General features: G+C 44.3%; 2 protein-coding genes and 1 long non-coding RNA gene across 10 annotated transcripts in view; 2 read left to right on the top strand and 1 right to left on the bottom strand.

Annotated features, from left to right (window-relative positions):
• The window catches only part of LOC114604719 (uncharacterized), a 27,556-nt gene extending 8,551 nt beyond the window's left edge, over positions 1–19,005 (bottom strand). Inside the window, exon 1 of one of the 3 annotated variants that reach the window (XR_013394265.1) lies at positions 18,898–19,005. This is a non-coding gene — a long non-coding RNA (uncharacterized LOC114604719). Of the gene's footprint in view, positions 1–933; positions 1,104–17,633; positions 18,528–18,897 lie in introns of those variants that run through there. The other 2 variants (XR_013394264.1, XR_013394263.1) reach the window with 2 other exon arrangements.
• On the top strand, positions 1,113–10,319 carry PDCL2 (phosducin like 2). Its single transcript, XM_028745146.2, has 6 exons — positions 1,113–1,145; positions 5,964–6,084; positions 6,771–6,861; positions 7,487–7,621; positions 8,702–8,910; positions 9,955–10,319. The coding sequence occupies exons 1-6, from the start codon at positions 1,140–1,142 to the stop codon at positions 10,074–10,076; spliced, it is 684 nt and encodes a 227-aa protein (XP_028600979.2). The 5' UTR covers positions 1,113–1,139; the 3' UTR covers positions 10,077–10,319.
• Positions 18,671–19,067, top strand: part of CLOCK (clock circadian regulator) — a 41,550-nt gene continuing 41,153 nt past the window's right edge. Inside the window, exon 1 of one of the 6 annotated variants that reach the window (XM_028745144.2) lies at positions 18,671–18,826. The gene's annotated coding sequence lies outside the window, so the exon portion shown is untranslated. Of the gene's footprint in view, positions 18,827–18,855 lie in introns of those variants that run through there. The other 5 variants (XM_028745140.2, XM_028745145.2, XM_028745142.2 and 2 more) reach the window with 5 other exon arrangements.

Genomic DNA, 19,067 nt, shown 5'->3' with positions numbered 1-19,067 from the left:
TACCCCTGCCCGTACGGGCCAGTCTTGCCAGACTCTAGGGTTGTGCGCTCATCTCACTCTATAGGCCGGGAGCCAGTGCTGTCCGCAGACACTTCCGGGTCACGTGGCCAGCATGACAAGCTGCATCTGGCGAGCCAGCACAGCACACGGAACGCCGTTTACCTTCCCGCTGGTAAGCGGTCCCTATTTATCTACTTGCACCCAGAGGTGCTTTCGAACTGCTAGGTTGGCAGGCGCTGGGACCGAACGACGGGAGCTCACCCCGCCGTGGGGATTCGAACTGCCGACCATGCGATCGGCAAGTCCTAGGCGCTGAGGTTTTACCCACAGCGCCACCCGCGTCCCCTAGCTGTTGAATAAATGAAGTTAAAATAAGTGCCTTTGTTCATGTGTTCTGGGTATCTCTCCTACCACCAAGTAACCACAATATACCACCATACATCAGGGCATTGGGAAATAGTTTTGCCAGCTGACAAGCCAATCCAAGCATGGCTGGATTATATCATTAAAAATCAAGCAGAATCTTCGCTTCAAATTGTGCCCACCATGTATATGAAAAAAGCTGGCAATACCAGTTTGCAGAATGAACGCACCTTTAACAATTACGGATTTTTACATTTTTTGTATGTATATATATTTTTATATCTACACCTACCTATGTCCTTTTTCTCTTCTCTTCTTTCTAATGTTAAGCCTACAGTGCCAAGGTTGACTGATTTATTGGCCAAAATGTTGATGACTGTTGTAAATAGCAAAGGCGAAAGAGCAGGCATCCTTGTTTTGTAGCGCCAAACAATTGTGTCCCATGACAGTCTTATGTCATTAACCTGAACTTGATCAATGGATGGGGAATAAATAGTCGAGAGCGCACTGATAAATTTAGGGCTGTCCTACCTACCACCTCTTTTGTGTAAACTTATCACTGAGACTCACCGCTACAAAAGAAGATGGAGCTCTCACAATGGCAGTTGGCATCTCATAGCTGGCTCCTCCCACATGTTCTCCACAGTAAGTTGTGTTCTGAAGCAGTTGCCTGGTCATTCTATCTACCCGGCTTGCCAACTAGGCGCAGGCCTGGCCTCATATTTCACCGGCACTCCAGGGCCGGGATCACTTTTGCTGCACACAAGCAAGACAACATGCAGGTCAGAAAGATAGAATGTAATCCACTGTCATAGCAGTTCACTATAGGCGGTTCCATAGTTTAACTATGCATACTATATATGAAGAACTTTCTTTTCTGTGTCTTGAATCTTCCAACATGCAGCTTCATTGCATTCTAGTGTTGCAAGAGAGGGAGAAAACTTTTTCTCTAGCTACTTGCACCATGCTGTGAAAATTTTTAATATACTTGTATCGGGTCACCTCTTACCTTTTCTCTAAACTAAAAAGTCCAAAATGTTGCAACCTCATAGGGGAGTTGCTTCATCCCCTTCATCATTTTGGTTGCCCTTTCTGAAACCTTTTCCAACGCCAATTTATTCCATGTGCCGTCTCACCACAAACTTGTGTAATGCCGTTTGTGATATTGGCAGCCTATCAGTTTAAAAAGTATGTCTAAACTGTATAGCACTTTGCCCCTTTAAATGTTTAAATGGTGTTTCAGCTTTTGTGCATCCCTTTAATACAAATAAGGGATGCAGGTGGTGCTGTAGTCTAAACCACAGAGCCTAGGGCTTGCTGATTAGAAGGTTGGCGGTTTGAATCCCCGTGACAGAGTGAGCTCCCGTTGCTCGATTCTTGCTCCTGCCAACCTAGCAGTTCAAAAGCACGTCAAGTGCAAGTAGATAAATAGGTACTGCTCCGGTGGGAAGGTAAAACGGCATTTCTGTGTGCTGCTCTGGTTCGCCAGAAGCGGCTTAGTCATGCTGGCCACATGACCCAGAAGCTGTCTGTGATCAAATGCCAGCTCCCTTGGCCAATAAAGCAAGATGAGCGCCGCAACCCCAAGGCCATCCGCAACTGAACTTAACGGTCAGGGGTCCCTTTACCTTTAAGACAAATGTGTGATAGTATTTATGTACATATGCAGCATAATTGCCAGGGATTTGGTGAATTTATAATTGAAGATTGCAGACAGGAATAAAAGTATGTGTGTATTTCAGATTCCTTAACACTTTTGGGTGCAGCTCTGTGTGCATGGGAAAGAAATCAGTGAAGGCTCTTCACTCTCCCCACCAGGTCCTTGGTTTGGATTTGGATTTGATATCCCGCCTTTCACTCCCCTTCAGGAGTCTCAAAGCGGCTAACAATCTCCTTTCCCTTCCTCCCCCACAACAAACAGTCTGTGAGGTGACTGGGGCTGAGAGACTTCAGAGAAGTGTGACTGGCCCAAGGTCACCCAGCAGCTGCATGTGGAGGAGCGGAGACGCGAACCCGGTTACCCAGATTACGTGACTACCGCTCTTAACCACTACACCACACTGGCTCTCCTTGGTGTCTATAACATCAGCTGGCATGAATACAAAACAGGTTTAAAAAGGGGTTGCATACCTCCATGTATGCTTTAATCTTAGGAGAGCGAACGTATACCAGCCCCACTCCAGCAAATTCCCGTTGAAGGAGATTTATGCCACTGGTTTCAATGGGATGTTCCCACAATTAACATCAGCTAGATTGGGGCTATCAAACTGATACAGGATTCAATATCATATGGATTTTTCAGATTTAGGTCTTAACAATTTAACAACTGACCTTGTGTCCTGGATTTTCCAGGCTCTCTCTTAAGGTATTAGGTGTTTCATGGAGTCAAATATACAGTGGTACCTTGGTTCTCAAATGTAATCCATTCTGGAAGTCCGTTTGACTTCTGAAACGTTCGAAAACCAGAACACTTACTTCTGGGTTTTTGGTGTTTGGGAGCCGAAATGTTCAAGTACCAAGGCGTTTGAGAACCAATGTTGCGCTGTAGTTTGGTTTATCTTCTTCCTATAGTTTTTCATAATATGTCTTTCACCCAACTAATCAAAGCCCCAGAATGTTCCACCTTGGTCCTGAGCATTGGCTTTCCAGAACCTTGCTGCAATTTCAGCTCAGCCCAATTATAGAATTATAGCCATTTAACCTATTCCTACCCAGCTCTACAAGCAGGACACAGAATGCCGATTGCTATAGGTGGGAGTAGAAAAACGGAGATGGAATGGAGTATCCTGGAAGAGGATATGGTTCACTGACTGGAACCCTGAACAGGAGCCCTCCATATGCAACCTTTTGTTGTATTTATAATTATCCAGTCCACACTATTTCATTTTATAACACTGCCATTGTGTCACCTAGTTGCTCTTCCACATACTTTACATGTACTACATGTTTAATTGAAGATTCTGTGATAGTTTCTAAATCCTTTGGGATGTAAGTATTTCATCTTTAAAGCCTGTCTCAGCTTGAGTAATAGGAAACCATATCTCATCTCAACGTAATCCAATTTCAGCATTCATGAGAAGATTCATAAATCCTTATTAGAAGAGACAAAAGACAGGCTATTGCCTTTGCCTCTGATTTAATTTATCTTCTGTCTCAACAACATATTTTGAAACCCAACTAGAGGAATAATCTGCAATCTGCCAGGGATTCCGAATAAGTGTGAGACACACTGCATAAAGCACTGCTGCTAATAGTAACACTTTTCAATCTCTTGCTACGCAAATAATATTTCTCCAAAGGGATAACTTGACTGAAAGTGAGAGTACTACAAAATGAGAGGTTTGTGGATTACAGCTAGTATCCAAAGTCGTTTTTTGTGAAACTATGGAAAATAAACTTTAAGGCCCTGGTCTTCTATTCCAGAGATGGGGAGCCTCAGGCCTAGGAATGCAGTGGTCTATTCAGGAATAAGGAAGCAGATAACTGAATTCCAAGTCTCCCACCTGATGGGTCCCAGGCACTTACTTTGAGTTGGGTTTCTTTGGAATGAGGGAAGAAGGGACTGTGGTGTCTTTAGGATATATGGTTTAGTTACACATATATACAACCCGAGTCGAAGATGGAGGGACTCACAGCATTAACACTCCAAAAGGGTCTTGTTTCTCCCATAGTCACAGCCTTGGAGTCAAGCATAAAATCAGGCAGAGCTCTCACACTCTGACTTCTGCCTACACCCTGCTTCCAGCTTTCTCACACAACACTGGCCCTAGCTTTTGTCTACTAACTACCAGCCAGGTGAGAGAGGGGCCCCACCCATTTGCCCTCTGGCACAGAACTTCTTTTGTTGTAAGGGTCTTTAACTCACAAAGAAACTTTTCCATTAGAAGAAGAAGAGTTTGGATTTGATATCCCGCTTTATCACTACCCGAAGGAGTCTCGAAGCAGCTAACATTCTCCTTTCCCTTCCTCCCCCACAACAAACACTCTGTGAGGTGAGTGGGGCTGAGAGACTTCAGAGAAGTGTGACTAGCCCAAGGTCACCCAGCAGCTGCATGTGGAGGAGTAGGGAAGCGAACCCAGTTCCCCAGATTACGAGTCCACTGCTCTTAACCACTACACCACACTGGCTCTTGCTGGAACCAGAACCCCAGGGATTAGAAGGCACTCGAGACTCTTAATCTCAGGGTCGTGAGTTCAAGCCCCACATTGGGCAAAAGATTCCTGCATTGAGGGGTTGGAATGCATGACCCTCATAGTCCCTTCGAACTCTAGGATTTCTGTGATCACGTGGTCATACGGATTAACTCCCCAAACTCACAACACTGTAACAATAAGCACTGGTGCCAGTCAAACCTGTTTGGAGACTGTTCGGAGTCAAACCTCTTCGAGAGGATATATTTTTCCCACTTGCTGCCCTGGAATGAGTTCTTGGCCCAGCCCACCTCATCCCTTTCCCCCCTACATGTACTACAAATCAAATTTCTGCCCCAAGCCTTTATATGGGGGCATCCTCTTCAAGACTAGCTGACCTAATCCATTAAGGTTGGCAGCAAACAAAAAAACAAAAACAAACCCCATCCAAGGTTGGCAGCAAAAATCCCACACCTCTCTGTTCATTCTCACAATCTCCTGAGTATATCATGCACCCACACAGAGGCAGGGAGCTATCCTGGCCCTCAAAACTCACAAGACCATGGGCAACCCCATGTACATACACACATGCCTGCAACTTCTCCTCCTGCAATTTTTCTTTCACAGATGGAATATGAAGTGAGGGGAAAAAACTACAGTGGTACCTCAGGTTACAGATGCTTCAGGTTACAGACACTTCAGGTTACAGACTTCGCTAACCCAGAAATAGTACCTCGGATTAAGAACTTTGCTTCAGGATGAGAACAGAAATCGTGTGGCGGCAGCGGGAGGCCCCATTAGCTAAAGTGGCACCTCAGGTTAAGAACAGTTTTAGGTTAAGAACAGACCTCTGGAACAAATTAAGTTCTTAACCAGAGGTACCACTGTATCATCATCCACTCCTCACCTCCAGCCTGCAGTTTACTCTTCTCTGGGACACTTTCTTCCTTCTCTGGCCTGACTCCCCCTAATTTTGGGGGCTTCAGCTTTCGGTGTCTTCCACACTGGCAGGCTCCCGGACAATCAACCTCTCCTTCTGGTACTGACTCCAACTCTTTACAGTCCAAGTTTTTCAGCTGATCATTCTGTCCGTGGATCTCTTCAGCTACAACTGCAGCCTCAGTATACTGCAGCTGGTCTTCAGGGTCAATCTTAACCCCTTGTAGTGGCTGATCAGGCAGGGCCCTCGGCTCCTCGCATGGAGTCTCCCTTTTCTCTTCGAAGGAGCTTTTTAGCTGCCCCATTTGCTCCTGGGTGTTCCTGGTACATAGCTTTTGTCTCCTCTTCCAGACTCTTAAATTGCTGTTTCTGCTGCTCCATTTGCTGCTGGAGTATCAACCTAAGCTGTTCCTAGCCCATCCTCCAAGGTGGCTGTGATGAGGAAGAAGGGGCAGAATTCTGATAGTACTTCTTTAGATTCTAGCCAGATTGCTGTATATTGGTGATATTTTGCATTCCTTTTGCAAAAGGATCCAAACGAAGATACAGAATGGAATGACATACTAAGAGATTTTGGTATACTGCCTCCAAAAGAAGAGGTTAAGGATGAAGTTGAAGAAATGGTTTTACGTTTACAGAAAGAAGCAGAAGGTAAGTGTAGTTGTGAAAAGTATTGTCATTTATTAAAATTAAGACCCATCATTTCAGCATTGTACCAGGTGGCATAGTACAACAGAGAAGTAAAGTTGTCCCTGCCTTGCAGAATATAAAGGTTGATCTACACATTAAGAAAAGGCATATAGTTCAGCCTTCCTGGGATTGTGTTACTTGAGAGGACAGATAGCAGATCTATTGTTCACCAAGGCATTGTTCAAGTAATGAAAAGCTAATATGCAGTGAGAAAGATTCTATTCTAACCTAGACGTTTCCTGATTGTCCAACTTTCTACAAGCAGTGAGTTTTAAACAAACAGCCTTTATTACAATTCAGACTCGCTGCTTTGTGTCCTACCCACTGGAAGGAAAATAAATTTGCTCCTTCATCTATATGATCCTGAACCTGCATTTTAAATCAGCTGTGGTGCAGAAGAATAAGAAGATACACTTTTTCTGAATGTATATATAAACAGCCATCATTAGCATATATCTGGAAATTGCCTCTATTTAAAGCTCCTTGCACAATAGCCATAAACTAGAATATTGTAAACATGGAAGTTTCCCATTCAGGTTCCTCTGTCAGATACTCCTTTTGGAAGTAGATTCAAAATTTGTTTAATCCCAGAAATTTAATCCCAGAAATATGCGTGTTCTTCATCCCCCCCCCAATTCTTCTTTTAGTGAAGCCATATGAAAAAATGAACCTGAAACAACTCAATGAAGCTGAAGATGAGTTTGACGAGGAAGATAGAAAAGCAGTTGAAATGTATAGGTATGCCAAGCTACTAATAACCACTCTCAAAGCCAATACTGAGTAAGAATATTCTAAACTGGAGATTAAGTATAGAAAAAGGACACACTTCTTATCCATATAACCCCCCAGTCCCCTTTCTAAAACACTACTGCATAATTTAACTTATTTAGTTTCCCAGGAGGACTGTAATCCATGAAAGCTTCTGCTACAATAAATTTCTTAGTCTTTAAGATATCACAAGTGTCTTTGTTGCTTTAACTATCTGAAATCCATTTACTACAGGATAAATAAATTTTATTTCTAACGTTGATAGAATTTCTTTTTCATGAGCCAGTAGTGCCACCTAGTGATTACCATATCCAAAGTTCCTGCATACTGTATTCACTACTCAAAGTTGGCATATTGCTCAAATTATTTTTCTGCCCTCTTGTTATTCCTATTTCGTAACCTTGTCCACACTTATGTGGACAGGCTGCATGTGTATTTGAATAAACTGTTCAACACATCTAACAATGCTCCTTTCTCCAAACCTGTAAGGAACAGGAGTGATCATAGCCCGCCCACCCACTGCCAAACTTTCTCCCTGGTGTCTATTAATAATCATATGAAAAGTTATTACTTCACACGACTTTTGTTAAATTAGGAAACGACGTTTAGAAGAACTGCAAAAAGGACAAAGATTTGGAGAACTCAGAGAAATTTCTGGAGAACAGTATGTGAAAGAAGTTACAAATGCACAAAAAGGTGTCTGTGTTGTCATCCATTTATACAGATCAAGGTAACAGTGAGGATTTCAAAAGGGGTGCTTTAAAATTTGGCAGAATAAAACTATATACATATAAAGTTAACTCTGGGTTATGGCTTGAATAGGCACCCGTTCTTACTAATTTCTGACTGGTTTTCTTGAGGCAAATATCTGTACCAGATTTCTTCTAGATCTGCAGTTTAGGAACATCAATGAAAACTCCCTATGTTCATATGCTACCAGCAATTGCAATGTCCTGTCATACTAGCAAATGGGGGTTCCCTTGATAGGTAAGTCTAGCGCAGAAAGGACTGTGGGCTAGTTCACACATGGCCTAAGCCAATGTTCCTCAGCCTTGGGTCTCTAGATGATCTTGGACTACAACTCCTACCATCCCCCAGGCAGCTTCACTAGCGGTCAGAGATGATGTGAGTTGTAATCCATCAATTTACGGGGATCCAGGGTTGAAGAACTCAGGCCTAGGCTATACACATGAAAGGAGGTAGAGCCATATTGTCCAAACTTCCCCACTCTGCTGCCTTCCAGATGCTTGGGACAACCTCAATAAGCCACAGCCAGCACATGGGTCACAGGTTGCCATCCTCAGCAATAGACTCTTTGTGCATTTTGCAGGGCTACAGTCTGGGATATACCGTATATATATGTACCTATTGTGGGGTGCTAGGAACCTCTACATAGTATGGGGATGCATCCTAGAATGAGCGTGAATACAAATGGCATATTGGCTTTTGTTCTGGGGCAAGAAAATGCAGCATAGCTTTATATGCATAGGATGATAGCTATGGGAACATGTCATGGGTATCAGTCTCATGCTAATGGGCTAGTGCAATGGGCTTAGAAATGTACTCAGTAAAGGGCTCAGAAATATTGGGTGCAACATGCTGAACTGAGCAGGGCAACATCTGGAGTGAAATTCAGCCATACAGTTGAACCCAAAGTAGCATACTGCCCTTCTGATGTGAAAATGTGAGTGTGAATTTAGTGGAATGGTTGATAGCGGATTGGTGTATGTTTGTTTTTTTTAATCTAGCATTTTCTTATTTGTGCCAGAGCTTAACCATAAAACACATTTGCTCTTTTGGATTTTTAAAGCATTCCGTTGTGTGTGTTAATTAATCGACACCTCAGTCTACTGGCCACAAAGTTTCCAGAAACCAAGTTTGTGAAAGCCATTGCAAACAGCTGTATTGAAAATTACCACGACAGTTGCTTACCTACGTTATTTGTGTATGAAAATGGAGAGATAAAGGGCAAGTTCATTGGAATCAGAGAATGTGGAGGAACAAATCTTACAGTAGAAGGTAATGCTCAAAACACTTCAGCAAACTAGAGGCAAGTAGACAAAGATTTGGCTGGTTATTGCAAATTTATGTGAACTGCAGCCTTCTTTATCTTTGCAGTTCTTAGCCATATTAATGACTCCTTTCCACCCATTCTTTATCCAAGTTTTACCTCTCTCAAGCTCTTCCTTCCCATCCTTAGCCCTTATCTCATATTGTTCTGTACCATTGCTTGTTTCAATCCCTATTTCCAAATCCTCTTCCTTTCCTGTTTATCTAGACCTCCTGATCTGCCTGGTCCTCCTTAAGATCTATGAGCTCAACCAAACACCAGTGGCAACTCTTTGGATTACAGCTACTGAGCCAATGGCCACTAGAGGCTCTTCTGGCTGCTCTGTCTCCCAGTGATGGGCATAATAGAGATCGCCCCCAATGCTGCCACTGAATTGCTTAATGTATTGCAATATAAATTTTACAGTAAAATGTTGCAGCAGTTCATAAAAGAACATGTGAAGTGTGAAATGCTTCAATGTGGAATAGCCAAGATAACTATTCACTGAATACTGTAACTCTACCGAAAAGCTTTGGCCTAAGTTCGCAACTAAAGGCAATAATTGTTTACTTAAAGACATGTATTAAATAGCTTGTTAGAAAAGACCTAGAATGGGCTGCCTTGCTATTTTTTTAGTGAAGATAACTTTAAGGTATGTGTAGGCAATTCAGGGCTGGTAATTTCTGTATACTTATTTACAAGGCTGGTTTTTAAATTACTCTAATAGTGTTGTGCTATCCAGTGTAAAATAATAACTCCCTCCCACTATATTTTAGCTAGCCATTGAGTTCTATCTGTGAATACTATGTACATGAGTTGTATCATGAAAGTAAAAATTTAATGTACCAGCCCCTGGATTGGATGTAAGTGAAAAGGTAAGCAGGTGCAGATTGAGGTTGGTGGGGCAGTGCCCCATTGGCCCAAACATACTGGATCATAATACTGGGATAGAAACGATTTACTGCTAAATATATTGCTACTTCAGTTTGTCTCAACAGTCTTTGTTATTTCAGAACTTGAGTGGAAACTGGCAGAGGTTGGTGCTCTGAAAACCGATTTGGAAGAAAACCCCAAGAAGGAAGTCGTGGATATGATGACATCTTCACTTAGAAATGCCTCCATAAATGATGTTTAGACAAACATTAACAGGACATGTAAAGACACAAACACCGCTTGAGCAGAAGAACACTTGAAGAAGCACCTGGCATTTCCGCGTTTACGTTTGGCTGGATTACTGCTTAAATCAACACTGCTTAGGAATAAGAATAAGTAAATAAAAACAGCACAAATGCAACCCACTTGCTGTATTCACACTCAGAACTTATTTTCTGCTCCATTCCAGAGCTCTGTGTGTACTCAGACATTAGCCCAACTATCTGCCAAGGGGGCTTATTTCCTAAAAAGTGTGTTCAATATTGCAGCCGTCACTCATTTGTTCATAAGTCATCTTTCCAGTGAGAGATTTGTGGCTCTCACTGTCACACAAAGGACAAATGAATCAAGGTACTGTAAAAGTATTGTAAAAATCAGATACTGGCCTTTAAAAGCTCTGATATCCACCTGAAAACAGAATTTGGTTTCTAATTATAATACTGGTATTCATGAAATAAACTTGGATACTATGGTTCTTCCAACCTCCTTATCAAGCAAAAATGTGCTTTTACTCTCTGAGATGCTGGCTCCTAATCAAATCATTCTTTAGCTTGTGGGTCAAGCCAGAAAATGAGAGAATATGAGAAGCTAGTACTCAGAACCTCTACTATGGGTCTGGAAAGTCCCAACCCTGAAAGCATGTACAGAACACATGTAGGAGCACCAGGTCACTAGTGTTGGGAATTATTGTTTATGGGTTTGTAAAAAGCGGAACTGGACTCAACAGAGGGAAATAGCTTCAAAAGATCACTGCCTGTATCCTTGGCCATGCCATAGTGAGCACCCAAAACCATGTGGGAAAGTATTGTGCAGACACACAGTTTGGTTAGAGTTGACCCATTGAAATCAATGGGTATTAAATCCACTGATTTAAATGGATCTACTCTTATGAGGTAGCTGGATATCAGCCAGTATTTTTAGTGCTGGGCATTGTACAAAGAAATAGAAATAGCACAGGCCTGCCTGCTGGCTTACATTCTAAGTCATATCTTGTTAATACATGCAGGGCTGCGAGACTCATTCAGATTAAATCAAGCTTAAGAAGCAACAGAACATATTGTCTGAGAAAATAGTCTCAAGGTATTGAAAAAAAGATTGGCCGAGTATTTATAGTGCCTTTGTTCTTTGTTAATTTTTGAAATTTGCTAATACTTGAGAAGGGTGAAGTGAGTTTCACAACCACACCAACAGCAGTTATACCAGTAGTTGTTCAAAAACACTCATACCGTATTTTTCGCCCCATAGGATACACCTAGTTTTTTTGGGGGGAAATAAAGGGGGGAAAATTTTATTTCCCCCCCCAGGTGCGCTGTGCTAAACCCGAAGCTTGGGGCGTGCGGAGCTCAGCGCCCCCAAGCTTCTGGGTGCTGGCAAGGTCTCCGCTAGCCGTGGGAGAGCCGCGCGGCTCTCCCAGGGCTAGCGGAGCACTGCGCTAATCCCGAAGCTTGGGGCGTGCGGAGCTCAGCGCGCCCCAAGCTTCTGGGTGCCGGCAAGGTCTCCGCTAGCCGTGGGAGAGCCCCGCGACGTCGCACGGCTCTCCCACGGCTAGCGGACCACTGCGCTAATCCCGAAGCTTGGGGCATGCGGAGCTCAGCACGCCCCAAGCTTCTGGGTGCTGGCAAGGTGTCTGCTAGCCGTGGGAGAGCCCCGCGACTTCGCACGGCTCTCCCAGGGCTACTGGACTGCTGCGCTAATCCCGAAGCTTGGGGCGTGCGGAGCTCAGCGCGCCCCAAGCTTCTGGGTGCTGGCAAGGTCTCTGCTAGCCAGTGGAAAGCCCCACGACTTCGTGCGGCTCTCCCACGGCTAGCGGACCGCTGCGCTAATCCCGAAGCTTGGGGCGTGCGGAGCTCAGCGCGCCCCAAGCTTCTGGGTGCAGGCAAGGTCTCCACTAGCCCTGGGAGAGCTGGGTCTCCCACGGCTAGCGGATAGCTTCCTGAAGCCTGGAGAGCGAGAGGGGTCAGTGCGCACCGACCCCCTTCACTCTCCAGGCTTCAGCGAAAGCCTGCATTCGCCCCATAGGACACACACACATTTCCCCTTCATTTTTGGAGGGGAAAAAGTGTGTCTTATAGGGCGAAAAATACGGTAGTTATTTCTCCTGAGAACTAGATTATTAAAAATATTAATAAAAAATATTAGCTGATCCAGAGATCAGTAATTAACCCCAAATTCCGAAAGCCTGTGTTGTACATGCACTGTTCTGTTAGGACCTTAGAGGTTTGTGTATACCCTATTCATTCCTAGCTAGATAAAACACATGCAGGAGAATGATGAAGCAGTATACTTCGTGGTGTGTGTGTTTAATAGGGATCATTTGGCAAAGAGAGATTGTGGGGCACCTTCTCTGCACAACAATTGTGAGCTTTGCATTCCTTAGCAGCAGCTTACTGATTCCTACTATAACTGATGTCCCCAGAGCAGACAAACACCAACTCAAAAATCTGAATTTATTAAAAACGATAATTTCTTGCTTAATGAACATTTACACATCTATTTATTTATGCATTAAAATATATCTCTGCTGTATATTCTCAAGTAAGAGAATTTGCCTGCATCAGCTTCAGTCAAGTAGTTTGCTACAGCACAGCACATAATTAACCTTTAAATAGAATGGTTTCATAGTGTAGGTGATGAATGAAATAAAAGGCGAAGTCATTTGTGAGTTGCACACTCACAAAAACTGCAGAAAACTGAGCACAGTTTCAAGCTTTTATTCAGGAGTAACCTCATTTTAAGAATGAAGCAGTGACGACTAAAAATATTGATGGAGGTGTGTGAAGACTGCAGAAAGAGCTGAGAAGAATCTTAATAGCTGTTACTCATAGTCACAGGAAGGCACTTCATACTGAACCATTACCTAAGTATATAGGTCTACATTTGCACTTGTTCATCTGCTGTTACCCTTACTCTTCCCCCTTTTACTTGCAAACCACTTGGGGAAAGCAATCCTGCCTCACTCACTACAAACACAGGTATGAGTATTGTCAGGGAACTGCCATCGGCTCAGAGGCGAGAAATAGAAGGGCAGTTGTGTTACAGGGAGCCTCCGAAAATCTTGCGAAGCAGTTCCTCCTCCGGAGAGGAGGAAAACCCCACCTCCAGTGGAGAAGAGCTGCAAGGACCAGCGGATGCTTTTGTTGTTGTTTAGTCGTTTAGTCGTGTCCGACTCTTCGTGACCCCATGGACCAGAGCACGCCAGGCACCTCTGTCCTCCACTACCTCCTGCAGTTTGGTCAAACTCATGCTGGTAACCTCGAAAACAGTATCCAGCCATCTCGTCCTCTGTCTCCCCCTTCTCCTTGTGCCCTCCATCTTTCCCAGCATCAGTGTCTTCTCCAGGGAGTCTTCTCTTCTCATGAGGTGGCCAAAGTACTGGAGCCTCAGCTTCACGATCTGTCCAGTGAGAGCCTAAACACCACTCCTGAGCAAGCCGGAGAGGAGGGAAGCACGCCCTTGCCATCGCTCATCCTGCGCAGTAGTCTGGGGCACAGGGAGGGGCGGAAACGGTTGGGGGTAACAAAACTTTTATGTTGGGGGAGGTACAGAAAAAGACCACCCCCAAATAAAGCCTGTAAAACACAGGTCGGAGTCCTGCCTGCTTGCTCTCGAGCAACCGCAACAGCACCTGACAAGTATTCTGAAAGGAATATGACAATAAAGATTACTACAAGATAATTTTTAAATGAATGAATAGTTTGAGGAGCATTGGTGGGGCAGTGTGCCTCGCTTTGGAAAAACAGGCAGGCATGGCCCCGATCAGTTTCTGGGATGGATTATAGCTCAATGAACTCCATGTAAACGTGCCACCCATCTTTCTTTTTAAAGAGGAAGTGGATGTCATGAGCATCCTTCTGTTTCATTTCTTAATGTGGCATGTTCTGCTGTGAATGAAGCTCTACACACTATGGCAAGATGTGATTGAAACAAGCCTAAATGAAGAATGTCACATGAAACAAAAAGATTCGATGACTGGGTGGTTCATTGAGTGGTAAGACATGCAGGCAAGGGCACTAAGAGACCAATTTAACTGAACGTTTACATTGCTGAGTAGCAATTTGCACCTACAGGAACTCTGTTTGAGGGGCCATGTCCCACTCTATTTGTCCAAAACCCTGCATCTTCTTGGCAAAGTAATATTGCATGAAGAATGCACTCATTTCCACAAGAGCTAAAGCCCTACAGACCCTCTCAGGTGTGAAGAGCTGTAGGGTTAGATAGTTCTGCTGCCCTCGGGAATTCAAGGTGACTGCATGATGGCCTGGGAGATGCCATTCTCTGTGGCAGCCCCTAAGTTGTAGGATTCCCTCCCACAGCATTAAGCACACTGATAGCACAGTGTGATAGCACACTGCTTTACCCTGGCCTTTGACACCTGAGATCTGTGTTATCAGGAAACACTCTATTCCTGAGACTGTAGCTCATTTTCAGAATTTTTAATATTGAATTTAAAATGGTTGTAACCTGCCCTGGGACCTGCTGGTGAAGAGCAGATAATAAATATAATAATATTAATAAATGGCAACTTTTTCTGGAAAACATCTTGGAGCATACCAACAGTTTATTTAATTCAATGTATTTGTGCTACTCTATACAATAATGAAAGTAGCAAAACAATCTTGTACACGCCTATCCAAAAGTAAGTCCTATTTAATTCAACAGAGCCTATTCCCAGCAGGAGTATGATTACACTGTGAAGGAGAAAAGTTTGTCATTAAAAAGCATGATTTTTTTCTTTTCTGAGTCAGTTCGTTGAGAATATTATGGTATTCTATCTTCTTCTGTGTGCTCTTGGCTTCCAGTCATATGTGTCCTTTGCATCTGGCCTTTCTATTGCACAACACGTGGAGTTATTAGTATATTTAAAATATGAGGGTTTGTCAAGATTAAATGGCCTTGATATGGCTTTCTTCCCCTGGATAAGTTTGAAAATGTGTCCCTAGATCAAGTACAACCACCAGTTCTTTTCCCTTTGTGCAAATTGTATTTACACATATTAAGGCTTTGTCTCAGCAGGTGATAAGAACTAACAATACTATTATTCAATACTTTGCTTCCCTCGTGAAATCAAAATGAAATGTTTTCTCAAGCAGCTCCCAGAACAGTGAACACACCCCCTAATTGCAACTGCAGAATAACCCAGTTAATATTGCCTTTTGAAATTCCATATTTCCCTTTGTCCATATTGTTCCCTTTGTTTATAAAATTATTCCTATTCCACCATTTTGGATATAGCCTACACAAGGAGGCTCACCATATCATAAAAAGGAACTAATAGAACCAAAAATAATAAAGGCAACAATAAATAAACAGGCCAGTTAAAACAATTATTAAGTTACATATGGAATTCTCACTGTACCTGTCTGCTGCAGCTTTGGGTCTATAAAGGAATCTGTGGGTATCCTTATGTGGGATAAAGTCACTTCCCATAGATGAGCAAAGTACTTAACATGGTGTTTTAATTCTATGCATATTTTAGCCCATTGCTACCCTACATCTTTGAGGGACGCAGGTGGCGCTGTGGGTTAAACCACTGAGCCTAGGGCTTGCCGATCAGAAGGTCGGCGGTTCGAATCCCCGCGACGGGGTGAGCACATCAAAGTGCAAGTAGATAAATAGGTACCACTACAGCGGGAAGGTAAATGGTGTTTCCGTGCCCTGCTCTGGTTCACCAGAAGCAGCTTAGTCATGTTGGCTTACATGACCCGGAAGGTGTATGCTGGCTCCCTTGGCCAATAAAGCAAGATGAGCGCCACAACCCCAGAGTCGGCCACGACTGGACCTAATGGTCAGGGGTCCCTTTACCTTACTGAATTCTTACTTGAGTTGAAATCAATTTCTTCCCATCCCAGATTAAACCTTCTGGTTTAATTAAAAAGCTGCAGTAGTTATGTATATGTTGGTCTTTACACTACTTTTTGTAAACCTTTAACGGCAAAGCTTTTCTACAAAAGGACATGCTCTTTCTTGGCGTTTGTTTATACAGCTTACATATCCAACCAATTCTATGTGAAACTAAAACTGTTTTAAGGCTCACCTCGTAAGTTGCTTGGCAACCTCCATTACAAAACTTATATAGATAAGATAAATGGCATACCCTGGGCATTAATTACCTCAAGTCATGTGTACAGTAGTATTAACACATTCTACAAGGGCTAAATTGTTACCAGTGATATATTTACAAGACCTAATGCTTGAACAAGGTATGTCAACTGTGCTTTATTTCTCTGCTGATCTTTCACATAAAGGGAAGGAAATTTCAATTAAAAAACAAAATTCTAGAGCAGTGCCATCTGTTGTGTGTAGAGTCAAAGGAACAGCATTTCAATCTTCATTCATAATAAAAATATAGAGGGGATCTAAAGCTGTTTCATAATTACTTTAAAGAACTTACTGTGAATACATGGCGTTCAAGTTCAGTAGTGAACCATGGCAACCACAGTAATAGACATGAATTGCATTAGATTTCAATATTAACCATGCTTGTAGCTTAACCATAAGCTCTAAACCAGGGATAGCCAATGTGTTGCCCTCCAGATGTTGGGTATTTCAACTTTCATCAGCCCCAGCCACCACAGCCAATAGCTAGGGATGATGGGAATTGTAATCCAAAACAATTGGATAACACTACATTGCCTCCGCCTCCCCTTACGCACTGCGAGGGTGTTGTGACTGCACCATTCCTGCTCTTCCAGGAAACTCAGTGGTAGATGTTGGATGTTACATTTGCAGAGGAGAATAACGTATACCTGTAGATCTAATGCATCCACACCAGGGTGGTCCAACATGCGGCCCACAAGGCCTTTTTGGTGGCCCTCAGCAACATTTGATGTCCCCACCCCCCCTGCCCTGTATTCCCAAAGCTGGGTAAATGAGGTGCTGGGCTTAGGGAAGGAGGCTTCGAGTCTTCCCTCCTCCTTCCCAAAGCCTAGGTAGCCGTTTTCAAACTTTGGGAAGACAGCGTGAGAGCTGGGACATCAAATTTTGGCCTCGCTTCCCCTGCATGACAAGGCAGTGTGTGGCTTGCGGGTTATGTGTCAAAGTATTATTGCAGCCCACTTGGTATGAAAAGTTGGGCTGCCCCGATGTACACTCTGAAGATCCCAACTTTGCAGTGTACAGATTGCAGGATAGTCAAACTTGCATGTACTGGCCTCTATACAAATGCTGTATCTAATAAGGGGATGGTGGGTATGGAGGAAGAGTGGTATGCTAGCATAGTTTCTGTTTGTTACAGCATGTAAAATACTGGCACATGTAATGTAGCTGTATAGTGTTATGCATATTAGTATACTTTTAGAATTCAGCATGCCTGCATGTATTTTTGCTGCTACATTTCCTTAGCAAGGCTCTTTCACCCCAAATGGTTGGACCAGGAAGAAGTGCAACAAGAAAAGTTTTCAGTCATGCTCACTGCATTTCTGCCAGATTACTCTGCCTACCAAATTTCTGACAGCTATTACAGCTCCTGTCATCCCTGCTGCTCCCAGATGTTGATGAGAGTTGGAAGTCTAATGTTCAGAGGGACAGATAGTCCCCTTACCGTCTGTAATGGAACCTTTCAGAACCAGGCTTCACATCTGAGCAGTGGATTGTATCGAGACATCTCCAAGAATCATAGAATTGTAGAGCTGGAAGGGACTCCAAGGATCATCTAGTCCAGCCCCCGGCAAATGCAGGAATCTCAACTAAAGCATCCATGACAGGTGGCCATCCAACCTCTGCTTAAAAACCTCCAAGGAAGGAGAGTCCACCACCTCCCTTGGGAGTCAGTTCCACGGTGGAACAGATTACTGTCTGAAAGTCCTTCCAGATGTTTAGCTGGAATCTCCTTTTTTGTAACTTGAATCCATTGAAATGCCATCTTCCTCTTTGTCCAAAAACTCAAGGCAGTCTTGTATTGATTGACCTTTTTGCCTCACCTGAATTTTTTATTTTGAAAAACCCTCATTCTTTGCGTCAGCTTCTGAAACACTGAACTTTTAAATCTGCTTGGGTCCTCGGCGGAGCTGTGGTGCTTGCTTTTGTTTTTTGTTTTTAAAATAACGACACTGGGCAACATATACGTAGTTCAAAGAGCTTCTGACTGCTGTAAACATGGAACTTGCAGAAGAGCAGGAGTTTACTCAGGAGGAGGCCGGACTGACTTGCAAAGGGACTTGCGCCCATGCTGCTTCCACACTGCAGGTTAAGGGGGAGCTTTTACGTGGCCCCTTCAGTAAAATAAGGTGACGGAAGCCCCCAAGTCCCCATCCCTCAGCGCCGTCTCTGCGGCAGCAACGACGTAAGAAGCTTCCACTTTGGGAGGAGGCAGAGGACCCTCCTCCAATCCCGCCCACAGTCCCAAATCCTCCCTCGCTGCTCCCCTCCTACAAGGTAATCTGAGGTCACGGAAGCACAGCGAGAACTCCCTGTCCTCTTCAGACGCATGCGCAACACATCCCTTTCCTCTCCCCCCCTCCACCTCCCGAAGGTTTCCGTGGCGCATGCGCGGCGAAGCCGCGGCCCGCTCCCTGACGAAGAAGGGGAATCACCGTCGACTCCCCATCTATGCGCGCGGTAGTAATGCGCATGCTTAGTACTGACCAGGGAAGCACAGGGGCCCTGGGCCGGCTCAGGCTCTTGGCAAGCCGATATACCGCTGCAGCTTGCTTGGTGTCCCTTACCACCGGCGCACGCGCAGTACGGGGAAGGCTCCTCCGGGCTCGGCGGCTGATTCCGCGGCTTGTTTTGCCGGTAAGCGCGAGGGCGGCGCATGCGCGGTGGCGGAGGGAGACCTTAGGGCCTGGCGGGTTGCGGCTGCTTACTTGAGAAGCGGGGGCGAGCGATCCGTGTCGCGGCGGTGGGCTGAAGAAGAAGAGGAGCGCGAAGGGAGGCGGCAGGCTGGCGGGGAAGCTCGGTAAGGAGGATACGCCAGCGAGCCGCAGCCGCCGGCCTTGAGGGGGCCTCGCGGAGTCCTGCTGGCGAGTGGGCTGAG

Source organism: Podarcis muralis, chromosome 9 (assembly GCF_964188315.1).
Source record: "Podarcis muralis chromosome 9, rPodMur119.hap1.1, whole genome shotgun sequence".
In the NCBI taxonomy this organism is placed as follows: domain Eukaryota; kingdom Metazoa; phylum Chordata; class Lepidosauria; order Squamata; family Lacertidae; genus Podarcis; species Podarcis muralis.
Note: the sequence above shows the minus strand (reverse complement) of the source record. Positions and strands in the feature narration are given on the sequence as shown.

What these genes read in the sequence shown, in the direction of transcription:
- PDCL2 (XM_028745146.2), top strand. An exon ending in ATCCATTTATACAGATCAAG is followed by an intron (nt 7,622 to 8,701) that starts GTAACAGTGAGG and finishes GGATTTTTAAAG; the next exon opens with CATTCCGTTGTGTGTGTTAA. An exon ending in AACAAATCTTACAGTAGAAG is followed by an intron (nt 8,911 to 9,954) that starts GTAATGCTCAAA and finishes TTGTTATTTCAG; the next exon opens with AACTTGAGTGGAAACTGGCA.